The 16,487-nt window shown below is 50.3% G+C and overlaps 6 protein-coding genes across 6 annotated transcripts; 4 read left to right on the plus strand and 2 right to left on the minus strand.

Annotated features, from left to right (window-relative positions):
• Window positions 1–206: 206 nt before the first annotated feature.
• On the plus strand, window positions 207–567 carry STEHIDRAFT_157668 (uncharacterized protein; the record flags this gene model as incomplete). The annotated part of the gene is made up of 3 exons (XM_007304963.1): window positions 207–293; window positions 371–462; window positions 537–567. The coding sequence occupies 3 exons, from the start codon at window positions 207–209 to the stop codon at window positions 565–567; spliced, it is 210 nt and encodes a 69-aa protein (XP_007305025.1).
• A 1,737-nt stretch (window positions 568–2,304) lies between these two features.
• Window positions 2,305–3,665, minus strand: STEHIDRAFT_157669 (uncharacterized protein; the record flags this gene model as incomplete). Its single annotated transcript, XM_007304964.1, has 5 exons — window positions 2,305–2,439; window positions 2,523–2,849; window positions 2,908–2,946; window positions 3,015–3,311; window positions 3,393–3,665. 5 exons carry the CDS (start codon window positions 3,663–3,665, stop codon window positions 2,305–2,307), a joined length of 1,071 nt encoding a protein of 356 aa, XP_007305026.1.
• A 988-nt stretch (window positions 3,666–4,653) lies between these two features.
• Window positions 4,654–7,454, plus strand: STEHIDRAFT_122129 (N-acetylhexosaminidase). The gene is made up of 9 exons (XM_007304965.1): window positions 4,654–4,790; window positions 4,857–5,686; window positions 5,766–5,803; window positions 5,870–5,921; window positions 5,978–6,127; window positions 6,188–6,229; window positions 6,298–6,640; window positions 6,706–6,839; window positions 6,909–7,454. The coding sequence occupies exons 2-9, from the start codon at window positions 5,144–5,146 to the stop codon at window positions 7,281–7,283; spliced, it is 1,677 nt and encodes a 558-aa protein (XP_007305027.1). The 5' UTR covers window positions 4,654–4,790; window positions 4,857–5,143; the 3' UTR covers window positions 7,284–7,454.
• A 995-nt stretch (window positions 7,455–8,449) lies between these two features.
• STEHIDRAFT_98539 (metalloprotease) lies at window positions 8,450–11,093 on the plus strand (the record flags this gene model as incomplete). The annotated part of the gene is made up of 13 exons (XM_007304966.1): window positions 8,450–8,644; window positions 8,732–8,908; window positions 8,980–9,070; window positions 9,132–9,382; window positions 9,448–9,578; window positions 9,640–9,960; window positions 10,027–10,072; window positions 10,124–10,275; window positions 10,342–10,443; window positions 10,506–10,558; window positions 10,626–10,719; window positions 10,786–10,859; window positions 10,942–11,093. The coding sequence occupies exons 1-13, from the start codon at window positions 8,468–8,470 to the stop codon at window positions 11,091–11,093; spliced, it is 1,821 nt and encodes a 606-aa protein (XP_007305028.1). The 5' UTR covers window positions 8,450–8,467.
• A 763-nt stretch (window positions 11,094–11,856) lies between these two features.
• STEHIDRAFT_80385 (V-type ATPase) lies at window positions 11,857–13,495 on the plus strand. Its single transcript, XM_007304628.1, has 9 exons — window positions 11,857–11,961; window positions 12,035–12,062; window positions 12,126–12,138; window positions 12,194–12,389; window positions 12,456–12,495; window positions 12,574–12,728; window positions 12,917–12,956; window positions 13,018–13,070; window positions 13,129–13,495. The coding sequence occupies exons 1-9, from the start codon at window positions 11,914–11,916 to the stop codon at window positions 13,135–13,137; spliced, it is 582 nt and encodes a 193-aa protein (XP_007304690.1). The 5' UTR covers window positions 11,857–11,913; the 3' UTR covers window positions 13,138–13,495.
• An 884-nt stretch (window positions 13,496–14,379) lies between these two features.
• STEHIDRAFT_139900 (uncharacterized protein) lies at window positions 14,380–16,124 on the minus strand (the record flags this gene model as incomplete). Its single annotated transcript, XM_007304967.1, has 5 exons — window positions 16,086–16,124; window positions 15,651–16,027; window positions 15,000–15,586; window positions 14,840–14,944; window positions 14,380–14,779 (listed from the first exon to the last, which is right to left on the minus strand). Coding segments are annotated over exons 2-5 (1,173 nt in total), but the record flags the coding sequence as incomplete, so codon positions are not given.
• Between the last annotated feature and the right edge of the window lie 363 nt (window positions 16,125–16,487).

Raw genomic sequence — 16,487 nt, forward strand, 5'->3', positions numbered from 1 at the left:
TCGTGCAGACCTAGTACTTTCTGGGAGCACACAAGGGCTTGTTATCACTTTTTCTTCTCAGCTCACGGACCTGCAGTCTTGAGCGCTCAGTGGGGTATAAAAGATACAGAATGATCTGAGAGGTAGCCATCTTACCCCCAAGACTCCTGCCCGCATCGGACTTTATTCACTCCCAGCTCACTCACTCTCCACTCCAAGCTATCACTATGGCTAAACTTTATCGTTATTGGCCTGGCGGTGACCGTAACAAGACGTTCTACGTCGGACGCAGCATTAACCGTGTGACCAGCTCTGTGGGTACATTCCGTTGATATTTCCATTCACCGTACTGTCTTCTTAACTAACCAATGACTTCACTGAACTCTCTTAGCCAAACATAGAAACCATGAAGATCACTCTCCAGTTCCTGAACGGCGTTAAGGTATCGGTCCCCCTCAAAGATTGTACAGATGCCGTGGAATCGTAAGTTTACCAGTCGTATACAACGCCTTATTTATTGTTTACTTACTGATATCAACTTCTGTGTGGATCCTCAGAGACGAAATCACCCTGGCCCCATCGGTGTGAATGTCAGCGGAATGTCGCCCTGTTCATGAGTCGAGCGTTATCCGATGCTAAAGGTCTTTTTTTTTGCATGCGGTGAAGTTACGACCTCGTTTCCAACTGTCGTAGCGACGATTTTTTGTGTTTGTATTGGACTACTAAGTACTGTGCTTCGCGTTCTAAGTATGTACACAAGAGCCTTCAACAGAGCTCAATTATGCCAAATTATTTGCCAAGGAGTGACACACGTTCGCGACAGTGAATTAACAGTGCTATTTCCTGGCCCTTCTGGTTCCACAGGTGGTCTACCTTGGGGCCACTCCTGAGTACTTGTGTGACGATGAGCAACCTGTCGCGTAAATACTTGCAGCAAAATCATACTAGCGGTGAGGTACGCATCCGTGTTGTCCGACTCCGTCCTTCTTCGCCTGGTAGTTAGTCCCGATACACTATACTACTAGTAACTGTACCACCGGGAGACCTTGAATATGTTGACAACATCTTTTTGTTACGAGACAAAACGCCGTGTCAAACGCCGCTGTACAAAACTACACGCCACTCAAGCTCCATCGAAGTTTCAAAAGCGGGCAAATGCTAGGAGCACCACCAACGCCACACAAACTTCAGTCTGACCCACTTGAACTGCTAGATCTTCTCGTGACAAAAGAATCGCAGTTCTCAGGTACGTAGGCTAGCAATGCTACTCCCGATCGCAGTAGCACTAATCTGTGACAAAAATAACGCGGAGAATAGAGACCTTGAAGGCGAGATACGGAGCACAAAATTGGCGTGATTGAAAGTCAGCTGCTCTCACTCGCTTGCAGAAGTTCTTCCAGCCGAGAAGGGCCTGAAGGCGCTGCGAGTGGAGTACTTCTATTGCAGATACGGGCTCCACAAACACTCTCCCCTTTTTCTACTATCCTCTGTACAAGTACTTTTGAAACTAATTTTGTGGCTTCACTTTCAATGAGATATATCCAATCTCTCCGACAGAAGAACTTGAAGTTTTTGTAGGAGGTGAAGAATCTCTAATGAGAACCGCAAGTAAGGAGTCGAAGACGGCGCTCTGAGTCGAGAAGAATATCGACAAGCGGACGGAGACCTTGGATTGAATCAAGAAGCGGTGGTGAGCGCGATAACAAGGCTTAGGGAGGCGCATGAGGTTTTTCTTGCGCAGCACGAGTCACTGAGGGTGGCTTATAAAGCAGTCCAAGCACAGAACGAAGAGCTTGTGGCTAGGAATACAGAGATTTGGCGGGGTGATGGTCGGTCGGACGACGAGAATAAGTAATTGCGCATCCAGAACTAGAAATGTGGGTCAGCGTTGCTGCCGGTGGAGAGCAAGATTTGCCGGGCCAAATTGGCGCGGAAGTCTAACAGACCGCTTTCAACGCCTTTGTATTTCTTTCAGCTCATTCGATCGCTCGCTCAGCACAAAATTTGGCACATAGTATGCCATATACAATCCGAGCAGATTGTGAAAATGATGCCGCGAGGGCAAATCGCCAAACAGCGAGCTTTTTCCTTCCAGGCCAATTTGTAGATCTGGGTCGGGAACAGTACGTACATTTGCCGTTCGTCTGGTTTACCTTTCTGTTCGTTTTTTTGTCTACTTGTCATGTATATTCTTATGCCGTGTATATTTGAAACGCTCTTGAGAGATTGCATCTTCCTTATTTCGAAGTCCAGCAAAACCCTACATTGTCTAATGAATATTTCGTTATACACGATCAGAACTCCACCAATAAATCAGATGAAACATCAGAGATCTTGAGGAAGGGCTAATCTTAGCTCACGCGCTCTACGCAAGGCCTCGCCCATCGTAGGACGGGCAAGTGGGTCCTCGGCGACCATCTCATCCAGCAGACTCTGATACTGCGGCAGCCCGCCTACGTTCTACAAGCATAAGACATAGCCGCGCGTTAACTACGGGTATAACGACCCTGGGGAATCATGACCACCAAAGGAGTTGGGCATACCTCGAATTCACAATCTTGTTTCATCATGGTTCCAAGCTGCCACACATCCGCACGGAAAGGACAATACGGCACATCAGGTTTGGTCATTTCCGGAGCTGTAGGCCGTCCGTATGTCCCTGCTCTGCCTGCGGTGGTATATGGAATGCCCGTGATCAACCTAGACAGCGGATCGGAGTTTTCATCGAACGAGAGCCCCAATTCGAAGTCATTGATGTAGTACCGGACAGGAAAATGGGAGCGAAAGGGATAGACGCCTTCTTGACGGTAGTCGCCTGGAAATTTAGCTCCACCGCGGAAATTGCTAAGAATGTTGCCGTAGCCTATATCCTAAGTTGCGAGATCAGGTGATAATGAACGACACGTCGGAATTGAGTGAATAGCCTACGAGATGAGCAATGAGACGCCTGTGGCAGAAGTCGAAACCCTATGGCAGGGTAATCCGGAATATAAGTAGGGCTTTATAGAGATCTGTCAGACAAGACCAGTACTGACCTCTAAGATCTGCACGACGAAGTCAGCTGCCTCACGCGCCGTATACCATGTAGGAAACGCATCAATATCGTAAAGTTTCGGTTGCACAATGAACGTGAGCCCGTGTTCGTCGCTAGTCAGTTCCTGAAGGACCGGCACGATATGGTTATTGCCTATACAAGCAACATGGCCCTTAGCGATGCGACGCAAGATCTCCAGGTGGCGGATTCCGGAAGGGCTAGGGTCTGTTTTCATACAGACAAGCCGTATCATTACATCGCGACCATCCGACGTGCGCGCAGGACAAACGATAGGATTCTAGAGAGGTAAACGAGATTGTACGAAGAAAGGGCGAATGAGGTAATTAAGCGTTGTGAGATAAGGAAAGTAATAACGCACGACTTGTTGAATATGGTACTCTAATTCAGGAAGCCCATCAGGAAAATACTCTGAAAGGTACGAGAAACCGTCGGGGGCTCTTTCGATCCCTTTGGGTTGGAGTAGATTGTAGGCAGGTAAGGGGTACCTAGCGCTCGTTTCCCAGAGTGTGAGACCGTGACTTTGAAAGAATGGAATGAAGGGGCGCCATAGATCATACGGTTCGTATTTCCGGTTCTCGCCCCAGGCTTCGCCCTGTTTCCTCCACTCCTCCAGAGTCTGCGGGAAAGACATGGCGGGGATGCACTGGCTAGAGCGTTCCCGCCACCGAGGGCCAAGCGAGGTTCTTATATATCTCTGATTTAGACTCCGATTGAAGTTGGGTGGCGAGGCCCCAGACTCACTGCATTGCATTTTGTGGTTCCCGAGGGTTCCCGCGGCGGCGGCGGCCACAGTACCTGCCGTCGAGCCCGTTATTCCAGGCAAGACAGAAACAACTCCGAAAAGCATCTGGTATGATATATATATATATATAGACACCTAGGTATGTGTTGGCAACGAAAGGAATTGCTGCGTAACAGAGGATTTTCGCCACCCGAAATCCGGGCAAATTACTGATCTGGTCAAGATCTGGTCAAACTAGACTCTTCTTCGGATTCGCTTCAGATTCGCTGCGACACTACTGGGTGATTATAAATTTGCTCACTATGACCCTGACCTATACATACGCAGAGATCTAGGTCTCCATCAGCCGCGGAAACCTCTTCTACAGAGCTGCCGGGGCTTGTCTGTGTGTTTGGGACCATATTGAATGTTCTACGGATAGTTAACCACTTCGCCCACAATCAATTCTGAGTATATTTGAGTGTACCCTACACGCAATATGAATCATATCATGTTATATTTTCTAGAGACAGAGATGTCCATCTCGCCTTGTGCATCCAATACTAAATAGGGCATACTTATACTCATGTTGCGATGTGCATTCAACTCGTCAGCCAATCAGGAAGCGAGCTCAAGCGAATGCTCTAACGCTTTAAACCACTTCCCTGGTATATCATGGTACAGATTCTGCTCATGTTGCTATGATGAATATTTGTTAGCCCTGATTTGTGGTGGACTCCCGTCGACGCCACCGCCACATGTGAAGCCGACCCCCGAATGCCCTTGGCGCTTACTAAGTGGCAGCTTCTCCTCTCTTTACTCCTTTCCAAGCCACTCCTCGACAACCGTCTTGTTCGCGAAACCAGTTGCTTGTTTCGTCGAATTTGCGACAAGAATATTCCCATCTCGCGTTCATTTGCTACCTCGTGGTCTTCCACAGAGCCATGCAGCGTCCGGAGGATAACTTATCGGCTGACTTCGTTGGCGGGGTAATCAACATCAAAAAATAGAGTCTGCCCGCCCCTGCTGGGTATCGTACGTACTCCCATCAAGTCTAGCGCCCCTCGAGCACACATGAAATCACTTGTAAACTCTTGACAGTCATATGCGACGGGCGTGTAGGGCATGTGCAGCGCCCTCGGATAGGAAAACATCGTTCATCATGGAGACAGGAATACATACAGCAGGATGGCGGAGCGCCCCTTGTCTCTTCATATATAGGCCCAGCCCCTTGTCCGAACCATCCCCTTCCAGTAGAGAAGCACGCCGGTTGAACAAGCCAGCGCACGGTATATAAAAGAGCGCGTCGCGTCCGTTGCTTCGCTGTACCCCCTCTCTTTCTCTCCTTTCGTGCCAACTTTCTAGGTCCGTGGAGGCTGCGTTTCGCCATGACACCCTCGTTTTCCTCCCTTCTAGTGAAGGGCGCCTTCCTGCTCTCTGCTTCTGCACCTGTCTTCGCTATCTGGCCGTTGCCCTCTAACTTGGAACTCGGATCATCCACACTCAAACTTGACTCCAATTTCTCTATCCAAACCTCTGGCCTCTCTTCTACTCCTGATGACCTCCAAGCTGCCATCGACCGCACCACAAACTACATCGCCACAGACGGCCTCGAACGTCTCGTCGTCGGTCGTGGTTCCGTAGACGCCGACTCGCTTTCCAACGCAAGCACCCTATTCTCTTTAGTCCTGCAGTACACCGGCACTGGCGACGCGAAGAGCATCACGGAAGAGAGTCAGGTTCTGGTTGAGGAAAGGGTCGAAACCTACTCGTTGACTGTTCCCGCGGATGGTTCTTCGGCGACGATCAGTGCCAACTCGACTTTGGGGCTGTTCAGGGGTTTGACGACCTTTGAGCAATTGTGGTATACCCATGAGGATGCGATCTACACCGTGTCGGCGCCTGTGACGATTCAGGACTCACCTGCATACGTGAGTACTGTACTTTGATTGCCGTCGTGAGGTAATTGATGTGGATGTGCGGGGCGCTCATGCTACATGTGTTGTACAGCCGTACCGCGGTTTCATGCTCGATACCTCGCGAAACTAGTGAGTTGACGAAACTAGCATCCAGCCGAGGCGTCAAGAGTAGCTGATGAACGCGGTTACTACTAGCTTCCCTGTTTCGGACATTAAACGCACTTTGGACGCGATGAGCTGGGTGAAGGTATGTTTCCACCCAATGCTGTGGTAGTTGGATTAGAGCTGAAGATGTCGATTTAGATGACAACATTCCACTGGCACGTCGTGGACAGTCAGAGTTTCCCTCTCCAAATCGACGGTTACATGGAGCTTTCGGAGACTGGAGCCTATGATAATAGCTCGGTCTATACATCCTCTGACGTCGCCGACATCGTTTCTTATGCTGGTGCTGTATGTGCTTCTTTAGATTTCAAGACTTAGGTATTTACTGATCGAGTGCATGATCTACAGCGCGGGATCGACGTTATAGTCGAAATTGACACTCCTGGTCACGTAAGTCATGATATTTGGACTTGCTCTCATTTTCGTTGAGGCTCACATAAACCACCTCTGATCTGCAGACCAGCGTCATCCACCTCTCCCACCCCGAACACATCGCATGCCCCGAATTCACCCCCTGGGCAACCTACGCCAATGAACCCCCGGCCGGCCAACTCCGCATCACTTCCAACGAGACCCAACAATTCACCGCCGGGATGCTCACCGCGGCCGCCTCCATGTTCCCCTCGCCGTACTTCAGCACCGGAGGAGACGAGATCAACCAAAACTGTTATGATTGGGACAACGAGACGCAGAGCGCGTTGAATGCGACGGGAGCGACGTTCGAGGAGATGTTGAGCGATTTCGTGGTGGTGAACCATCAGGCGTTGGAAGCGGTGGGTAAGACGCCGGTTGTTTGGGAAGGTTTGTTTTCCCTTTTTTTGGTTCTGGTTTGGGTGACGTTTCTGATGGTTCGACGTGATTGACAGAAATGGTCCTCGACCATAATGTTACTCTGTCGAACGACACCGTCGTTTTCGTTTGGATAAGCTCCGCCAACGCTCTCGCTATCGTTCAAGCAGGCTTCAAGCTCGTCCACGCTCCCTCCGACTACTTCTACCTCGTACGTCCTCTCGTCCCTCTCTGTTCCCTTCATAGTCTCCGACGCTAATCTTCTTGCATTCCCCTACAGGACTGCGGCCACGGTGGCTGGGTCGGCTCCTACCCCGCCGGCGCCTCCTGGTGCGACCCCTTCAAAACCTGGCAATACGCCTACACATTCGACCCCACCGCAAACATGACCTCCTCCGAAGCCTCTCTCGTCCTTGGCGGCCAACAGCTCCTCTGGACTGAACAGTCTGGCCCTGGTTCGCTCGATTCGACGGTCTGGCCGCGTGCGGCGGCGTCGGCGGAACTTTTCTGGAGTGGCCCGGGGGGCAATGTGACTAGTGCGTTGCCGAGGCTGCATGAGTTGAGCTTTAGGATGGCGCAGAGGGGGGTGGAGACGATTCCGTTGCAGCCGCTTTGGTGTGCTTTGAGGGATTATGCTTGTGATTTGACGGCTTGAGTGGGGTTTTACTTTTGGATGTGTTAAGTATGTTAGGATGCGGTGGTGATTTCTTGGACTAATACTGAGTTACATATATCTGTTGTTCGAACTAACGAAACATGTTGTTGGATATCCTCACCCACACCAGGCATGGACCCCTTTTTGGTGGTATACAAAATTATGGAAAAGCCGATGGTGAAACAGGTTTTGCCGATATATAACAGGGATTAATGGCCCCAAGGTAGCGGCCTATCATCGCGCTGTTTTTCTACTACTCGTTCATGGAGGAAGAGTTTGGTGATGTTTGTGGGCCACAGCGCGGCTTGTGGCGCCTCGGACTTTGCCGGACGGTTCAACTTCAGCTTTCGTGCCGTCACAAGCTTGAATCCTCCTCATGAGAGTGACTCTCATACTGCTCACGCTTCACATCAAACTCACTTGCAATTGATGGAATTACAGGCATGCATCTGCTCCAAAAGCTGGTCGTATGTGCCAACACTTCTCCCCGCGTGCAGCTTCTTGGCATCCTGCCCTTCTCACCAGCTCCTACTACTAGTACGGGTTTAGGCTACGGAGTTAGCATCAATGGACATCCCGTTTCTATTTCGTTTCTCCTCTGGGAATGTCACAAAGGCCCAACGCAGTGCGCACTCGGTTGTTCTCTTACTTCTCCTTTGATACTCTTTGGTGCTCCCAGATCATCGCGAACCGCTTGGTCATCTCGTGCAAGCCGCCAACATGCCAGTGGTTTATGTTTGCAGGAATATAACTCGGCGTCCTCTTGGTAAAATCCATGGAATTCATAGGAGTCTCCTTGCTGTTGTTGCGTCGCGGGACAGACATGCACACTTGATGCGCACTACGTGGTGTCAGACAGATTGCTTTGTCTCAGGAGAAGATATCTTCACGGCGTACCTTTTACATAAGGATGAAGAGCATGGCTTGGTTCCGGATCATCTAGCTCAATATACTGTACCGTATGCTTGCCCGCTTGGTCTAAGAATTGAGTGCTCCTGGCGCGTCTCTCACCTGTAACCAACAGAGGCCCTCACGTACTCGATAGCCGTAAGCAGACAGTATATAAACAGATAGAGCGGACGATGTGAAAGCCTGGCTAGGGACCTTCGTTTTCACTTCAGTTCCCCCCTCTTCAGTCGTGACGCAGTCTTCAGCAGTCGCTAACTAGTTGTCCCTCGAAAGTCATGGTGTTTTCCTTCACCAAACTCTTTGGCTCTGTTTATTTGGCTTTACTGGGTACCTCCGGGGCTGTCGCTGCTCCTTGGCCTTTATCTACTAAGTACGGAACAACGCGTACGCGACTTGTAGGAAGAGATTCTGGTCTGCAGCTGGTCACTTTCCACCCGGCGTCGGCGTTCGAAGTGGGTTCTGGTCTCCCTTTTTTCCCATGTCTCCCCTCTTTCTCAATCACTTGCGTGTGCTGCCGCTGTGAATCATCTCTATTGTAGACGTTCGGTGTGGAGGGTTTGGACCACCCTCTGGCTACTCGCGTAGACGGCTTCGACTTAAACGACGCTGCTCTCTCCTTCGTGCAGTCCAAACTCGGTATTTCTCAGGACGCCGTGACGTTGAAGTCAAGCTTCGCTGGTGAAGTAGCTCAGCACGCGTTTGTTAGGCAACAACACGTACGTCTCTAGATCTTCCTACATACTGTCATGCTAGTCATTGCGTGCCTCGTTGATGCTTTGTTGACTAGGATGGTATTCCGTTCGCGAACGCTGTCGCCAACGTGGCCTTCAAAATGGACGGAAAAGTCGCTTCATTCGGCTCTTCGTTCGTGACACCAAGTATTTATATTCCGCAATATTGTTTTTATACCTGACGCTTATCAAATCATATTTCTCACAGGTACAATGCCGTCTTCTTCCCCCTCAGTCTCCCTCGAGGACGCCATCAGCACCGCCGAACAAACGCTCTCCGGCACTTATAACTCTGACATAGCAGCAAGACTCGAATTCCTAGCCCTCGAGGATGGAAGTGTCGCGCTCACACACGCCTTTCATATCCAGAACGATACGACTGGCGATTGGTTCGATGCGTTCGTGGATGCACATGAGAATAAGGTTTTGTCGATTACGGACTTTGTGGCGAGGGCTTCGGTGAGTACCGTCAAAGATTGTGTGGCGCAGAAGGCTAATAGACATGAATTTCACGCGAATTGAAGTTCCTCGTATTGCCTATCGATGAGGAGGATTTGACGGAAGGGTTCCAGACGATCACAGATCCTATGGACACGACTGCTTCGCCTTATGGCTGGAACAGCCTCGATGGCACGACTGTTAGCACTGACACTTCGTCAGTCCCTTTCTACGTCAGCCGTACCAACTACCACGCTGATATGTCCTCCGTTCGCCAGCGGAAATAATGCCGTTTCATGGAAAACCGACGAGACCACCGGCACAACCCCCGAGTCCTCCACCGGCCTCAACTTCGCGTACGTTCAGGACCCAAGCGCAGACCCTACGACCGCTACCAATGTCAACGCCGCCGTGACCAACGCGTTTTACGTCGTCAATACAATTCACGATATTTCTTATCTGTATGGGTTCACGGAGGCGGCGTTCAACTTCCAGGATAATAATTTTGGTAAGGGAGGAACCGCTGGGCCGGATAGGGTTACGATTAGCGTGCAGGATTCGCTGTTCACCGATAACTCGGCTTTCACGACGCTTCCTGAGTGAGTCCTTCGGTGTCCTCATATGTTTCGGCGTTTCCGATATGCTGATAGAGCATTGGGACTCAGTGGTCTCTCTGGACGTATGAGGATGTTCCTCTGGACTTACACATCGGTACGCATATATATTATTCGAATGTTGAGATGAGATTGACAAGAGCAACAGCCCGAACGCGATGGTGCCCTAGAGAACGACATCGTCAGTCATGAGAACACACATGGGATCACTAACCGAATGACCGGTGGTGGAAATGCCGACTGTTTACAGTCTACTGAGTCTGCTGGCTTGGGCGAGGGATGGTCGGATGCTATGGCGGAGTGCGTGCTATATCTCATTGGACAATGTGCGTTGTGATTTATGACGACTGATGCCATAAAATCCAGTTGGTTGGAACAAGATGGCCCTGATGTCGCTGACTTTGTCCTTGGTCAGTACGTTATGAACAACACTGCTGGTATCAGGTCGCACCCATACTCGACGTCGACGTGCGTATTTTGTTCACTACCGGCCTTGGACATTGGAGCTTACGTATCATGCTCAACAATAGGACTACGAACCCTCTTACGTACGGTAGTGTTGCCGCCCTCGACGAAGTACATGGTATGTCCACCCTGTCTCTGAGCCTTATTTCACAAAGTTGTGACGCCACAACTCTCGTTTTAAAAAGATATCGGTGAAATCTGGGCGAATATGCTGCATAACATGCTAGCCTCTCTCGTTGACGCACACGGCTTCTCTTCTACAGCTCGTACTGACCCAACGTACGTATCGCTGCCTTTCATGCAATAGCTGCAAGAAAAAAACTGACGCGCTCGTCCATGCACCAGTGGAAGCGAAGGGAACACCGTCTTCCTCCACCTCTTCATAGACGCTCTGCCCCTGCAACCTTGCAACCCCACCTGTACGTTCACCGAACCACCCATTACTGCCTTGTTTTCGCTCCCTTGCCTCCTGTTTTTATATAGCTGACGACGGTTTGTTAGTCGTAACCGCCCGTGACGCTATCATCCAAGCCGACGCGAACCGCTACAACGGAACAAATACCTGTATCCTTTGGAATGCGTTTGCCAGTCGTGGCTTGGGTGTCAATGCTGCGAACTATGTCGATGATATGACTGTGCCGGATGGGTGCTGATGATCCCTCGATTCGATACGATCAGCGATATTGACGATATAAGATGGGGAGACTATAGCAGAGGGAGTCAAGACAACCTTTGGTGTCTTCAAAGTGTCTCATTTCTGGAGTATCATGTTCGTACTCGTCTTAGTATGAAAGATTATCATAAAGTAGAAGTTACCCAGTATGGAACCACAGTGTTCAGGCTGGATGCGTATCCCAAGATTTCCTTGACAGGTTGGATGACCGGCTTGTGTACTGGTCCGGGAAGGATGTGCTCGTACTATGCTAGTGAGTAGTGCGCGCTTTCCTACCACTCCATGGGAGTACTGAAAGTATGATGCAAAAGAGAGAACGTAGTTCACCATCCAGAAGACAAATTCGCCAGGATCGACTCAAGGGTAATCATGAGATTCCGTCCGTACCCTGGTCCCTCGTATCGCGTTTGACTTGAGTAAGAGAAAAATGCCTGAGATTTGTCAATTAGATGAGGAGAGTTCAAAAAACGTTGAAGCCTATGCCATGGGCGGTCACGATCTGTGAAGCCTTCGAATATTTATTGTGGATGGATGAATGACTTTTCGTCGATACCAAAAGATACGACAAATGTCCTTTCGACCTTGGTTATCGTATACTTGGGTGTTGTCTGAGGGATGGATGGCTCTCGTTCATTGACCGTGTGAATGTGTACGCGGCATGATTTGAAGGTCCGCTGTCGGGAGATGCCGCGAAGGGGACGCACCTAAGCGGGCGACGTGCGCTCGACTCTCGTCGCCGTCTTGCACATCCCCAATAACTCTCTCTTCGTCGTCAGCCCTTCCCTTCGCCTTCGCTCGAAATGTCTTCCGACCTTTGCCCCGTATACGCTCCCTTTTTTGGTGCCATGGTCAGTGTTGGTTGGTGACGGGAGGTAGAATTGGCGCCGTTTACTGACGACGCGACTTTCGTTGGTGTTTTAGGGCTGCACAAGTGCCATTGTATTCGCATGTATGCTTTGTTTTCGTGTATCACTGAAATAGCTCATACTGACTTACTGGCGTCACTGAATAGGTATTGGTGCCAGGTATGTCTTCAATAGTCGTTGCTTGAACATGTCGTCCACCTGCTTGGGCCAAGAGTCGCGTCTCGGCGCTTCAGCCTACTCTCCACTGGAAAGGACGACGTCAGGAAGTGCAATATGGGCTCATTGTATTACTTTGGTGGTTCAGTTACGGTACCGCCAAGTCCGGTGTTGGTATCTCCGCCATGGCAGTCCTGCGACCTGACCTCATGATGAAGAACGTCGTCCCCGTCATCATGGCTGGTATCATTGCTGTACGTCCTAATCCACTTTGCGCCGTAGTTGCTTTCGCTTACGCTCACTTTGTACTTGCGGCGTAGATCTACGGTCTCGTCGTAGCTGTTCTCATCTCCTCCAACCGTATGTCTGTATCATAACCCCTCTCCATGGTAGTACTTACTCGGTTTCTTCTTCGCGGTTTGTGTCGGTGGTCTATAGTGGAGCCTATCATGCCTCTGTACCAAGGGTTCGTCCAACTCGGTGCCGGTCTTTCCGTCGGTCTCGCTGGTCTCGCTGCTGGATTTGCCATCGGTATCGTCGGTGACGCTGGTGTCCGTGGAACTGCTCAGCAGCCACGGCTGTTCGTCGGCATGGTGCGTTACTCCATCTTGTATTTGACTCTGTTTTTATGGGGCAGTCCGGGGAACGCGGTGGTACCTCAGGATGTGGTTCACGCCAGTTAAAATTTGTCCACCGAGAAGATTTTTGTGGCATACCTCAATACCCACTTGGCCCTATGAAACTATACTTGGATCCACGATGCTGATATCCTATTCCATAGATCCTCATTCTCATTTTCGCCGAAGTTTTGGGTCTTTACGGTACGTGTCGCCGTCCTAACCTTTAGCTGGCAGAACAGCCCCTGATAGTTTGGTTTGTCAGGCCTCATCGTTGCCCTCATCATGAACACCAAGGCCGCTGGCAGCGACATCTCTGTACGTCGCGTCTTCATTTTAACTGCTTATCCTTTACTTACCATCTTCTATTATCCAGTGCACATAAATCATCCCGGGATTGATGCTGCACGCTCCAAGGCGCGGTGTTCTTCAGGACCTGCGCTGAGAGTGTAGCAGCGTACCTGATGCGATGTGATGTGCTGTGGATGATCGAATGGAACGGACTTTGGATGGTGGATGGTGGATCGCTGTGCAGTGTTGCTGTCGTCGGTGGTGTTGTGTAGTGGGCCATTTCGAGCTTCTGAGCTTGCTGACCGCACTTTTCGCTTGCTTTGAATCCAAATCCGCATCTCTATCTCTGTTTCATTCACTCTTCCAACTCAGTTTCCTCGTTCACTAAGTAGCTTCTGCTCGCCCCCTAATTCTGAACTCGGCATATGTGAATATTTATGGATCCCTTTGCGAGTTAACCTGAGTTGTGGTGCCGTAAGCTCCGGTGGCACCTGGTGTGCTTCTCCGAATATTCCCGACGTTGAACGAGTTAACTCCGAGTAATTGTCAACGCATTCTTGATTTTCGTAACTTATGACTCAAAAAATTTAACCACTGACACAATGTCTCCTCGCCTCAATCCTACAGTTAGAACACCTCTACCATCATGTCCACACCTTGACCAGCACAATTTCCACTACACATCAGCCCATGAGGCGCATCGACATACTTAACCTACTAAGAGGTGAGAAAAAAAATAGTTCATGATGCTATCGGTAATAGATATATGCAAGTTATTGCATTGCGCCCTCATTTTCATGTGGTATCAAGCTACCGGAGGACCACCTGGAATGGGGGGCACGGGGGAAGGCACGGTCATCGAAGAAGACATACTTTTAGGTCATTTAGTGTTCTTGAGTTGTCTGAGTTTGGAGATACCCCTTACGATGTCCACCGGCAGTTCATCGAAAGAGCCGCCAGCTGATGATTGCCCAGACTTGGCACCTATCTCGAGCATGCCGATCATCATTGTTCGCAGCTTGTAGAAACTGAATGGGGACAGGGATCGGGGGCGGATACCAAGGATAGATAATCGAGTGACTCCCTACGAGAACGAGGTCGGGGGCACCGGAGGATTGACCATCTTTCGACTCGGCCTTGTCAGGGTGCCAGTACTGATATAGCTCCCAGCAGCACCAGCAGCATTTCTTGCTGATGGCGATCGGTGTAGGCTCAGTCTGACCGGTCAGCAGAAGAACGGCGCCAGTCAGAAAGTCAACATACGATAGATCGAAGATACAGACGACGAACTTGGAATATCTCCTCAAGCACTTGTCGGTCCACCGCGTTGACATGCAACACGGATTGAGCGACATTCGCAGCTTCCGAGGAGTAAAACGAACGAGAAAGGGCCATTAGGAGTGCCTCAGCATGTATCGGCGCATTCGATACGGTCTTTTCAGTCAGGTTGAAAATTGGACGGACACCGGCGATACGCGGACTCAAGAGATCTCGCGCCGTATCTTTCTCGGAGTCGTGTAAGTCGGAGTTCTCGAGAAGAGTGGCCTCGAATTCAGCAATGTACTGGTCGAGGTTTGGAATGGTAGGATGTGGAACAGCGATACTATGTGCTTGAATCGGAAGCGGGGGAGGCTTGAGGGCAAGAGAGTCGACGGCTGTAGTCCATGAAACAATCGTCTTCAGATAACGGATGATGGGGTTCTCAGATGGCTCTGGCACAAGATCCCCGGCGAAGACTGATGCAAGAGTATGAGTAGAGAAGGACAGGCTGCTGCACGCAAAGAAGTAGACGGTACCGTCAAAGTCGTCTTCGTCGTCTTCGGCTCCCTCCCTGTCGCTGTTCCGAGCATCCTCTTCTCCATTCGTAGGCTCTGCGGAGACCATCGCCGCAGATGAAGCTTCTGTTCATTCACGAGTTCAGTGGTGAGTAAGGTGAATCAAAGATACAACGCGTACGTTTAGCCTTGTCACCAAGATCGCTAGGTTTCCTATTCATTTCCTCTGCGAGGAGCTGATCCGACAGCAAAAACTCCACGATCCTGCACCGCAATAAGTCTCGAAAGATGACCAAATCGTCGACGGCTTTCATCACGTCGTCTTCTCCAATATTCGGTTTGCACTTGTTACTGTCGTTGAAGAAAATGGTTCGTATGTCGACGAAGGTTTCCGTAATGACTTTAATCCACTGGCCAACGTTGTCACTTGTGACCCGAGCGGATGGTGGTGAGGAGGACGAGTGAATACCGTATTCGCCTTGAAGGCGTTCTGCGAGTGCCTTGCGGATGGTGAAGGTCTCGGGGAAGGAGAGACGGCTACGCAGGTTCGGGAGACTGTAAGAGGCCAGCGTATCCAGAGGATGTTTTACCCAGGTCTGGCTGCCCTTGTCAATGCGCGCGGCGATCTTATAGTAGGCGTGGTTCACGATATAACAATGAAACTGAGCACAGCGAATCTCAAAGCGTTCGAGCGACTGGGCTATAGTCGCTGGGTTGCGACGAAAAAAATCGAGGATATCGAAGACATTATCGTAGTGCGAGGCAAGGCTAAGAGGGTATGACAAGGGGTTAGTACGCGGCCGTGGTAAAAGAAGGTTATGAGAAGACGCACTCTCGTTTCTCCCAATTGCTGAGAACATCCTCGCCTTCCCTCTTCCCTCCCAATGAGTCTATTTTGGTCTCCACGGGAGACATTCCAAGTCTCTTATTTGTGGTAACTAGAAGCGTGCGGATGGAATCGTTTCGAACGTTTGCAGTGACGACGACGACACAAGACGCATTGGGGTCGTTCTTCGGTTTAGGGATGTTTCTTGGGGTTCCAGTTGTGATGAGAGCAGTGACATGTTGCAGAATACGGAGGATGTTATCGTTGTGCCGTTCCAACTTGGAGGGTTCTCCGACTCGGTGGCGCTGCAGGGCGGTAGTGGCGAGGGTTATGAAGACGTTCGGTTTCTCGCGCTGGGCCTCGAGGGACTACATTTCAGACATCTAGCTTGAATTGCCAGTATCAACCAGTGAACGTATATGCATATGAGGAGAGACTCGCCGTTGTGACGAGAGCACTCAGCCGCCTGAGAGATGCGACAGGAGAAGCCGACCCAGCTACCTTCCTTTCTGGGAACAAACCACAGTTATGGCTCAGTGTGGCCGCACGTTCAAGCACGATCCGGGATTCACTTTCCACAACCCCCTTGGCGACATAGGGTCTCTACTCCGCATAATTTCGTCTGAGGTTTGTTCAATTACCATGGGGCGACCAAAAAAAACAAATGAAGTACTGTCCTGCATCAGTCCAAAAATCTGCGCGTGCTCAGGGTTAGGATAGTCACCTACAACTCCGAGTCCCTCTTTCGTGACTTTCCTCCAATCCCATCCAGAATTGCACGAGTGACATGGAAGATGTTTTAATGTCGACGAAAGCGCTGGGGCGTAAGATCCGATGTTATTT

The sequence above is a fragment of the Stereum hirsutum genome (genome assembly GCF_000264905.1).
Source record: "Stereum hirsutum FP-91666 SS1 unplaced genomic scaffold STEHIscaffold_8, whole genome shotgun sequence".
Lineage (NCBI taxonomy): Eukaryota > Fungi > Basidiomycota > Agaricomycetes > Russulales > Stereaceae > Stereum > Stereum hirsutum.

Bases quoted from the DNA above. Each gene is read 5' to 3' on its own strand.
- STEHIDRAFT_122129 (XM_007304965.1), top strand. From the start codon at position 5,144: ATGACACCCTCGTTTTCCTCCCTTCTAGTGAAGGGCGCCTTCCTGCTC. The intron at 5,687-5,765 runs GTGAGTACTGTA...TGTGTTGTACAG, and splicing joins TTCAGGACTCACCTGCATAC to CCGTACCGCGGTTTCATGCT. The intron at 6,840-6,908 runs GTACGTCCTCTC...ATTCCCCTACAG, and splicing joins CCTCCGACTACTTCTACCTC to GACTGCGGCCACGGTGGCTG.
- STEHIDRAFT_80385 (XM_007304628.1), top strand. From the start codon at position 11,914: ATGTCTTCCGACCTTTGCCCCGTATACGCTCCCTTTTTTGGTGCCATG. The intron at 12,729-12,916 runs GTGCGTTACTCC...CCTATTCCATAG, and splicing joins CACGGCTGTTCGTCGGCATG to ATCCTCATTCTCATTTTCGC. The intron at 12,957-13,017 runs GTACGTGTCGCC...TTGGTTTGTCAG, and splicing joins CGAAGTTTTGGGTCTTTACG to GCCTCATCGTTGCCCTCATC.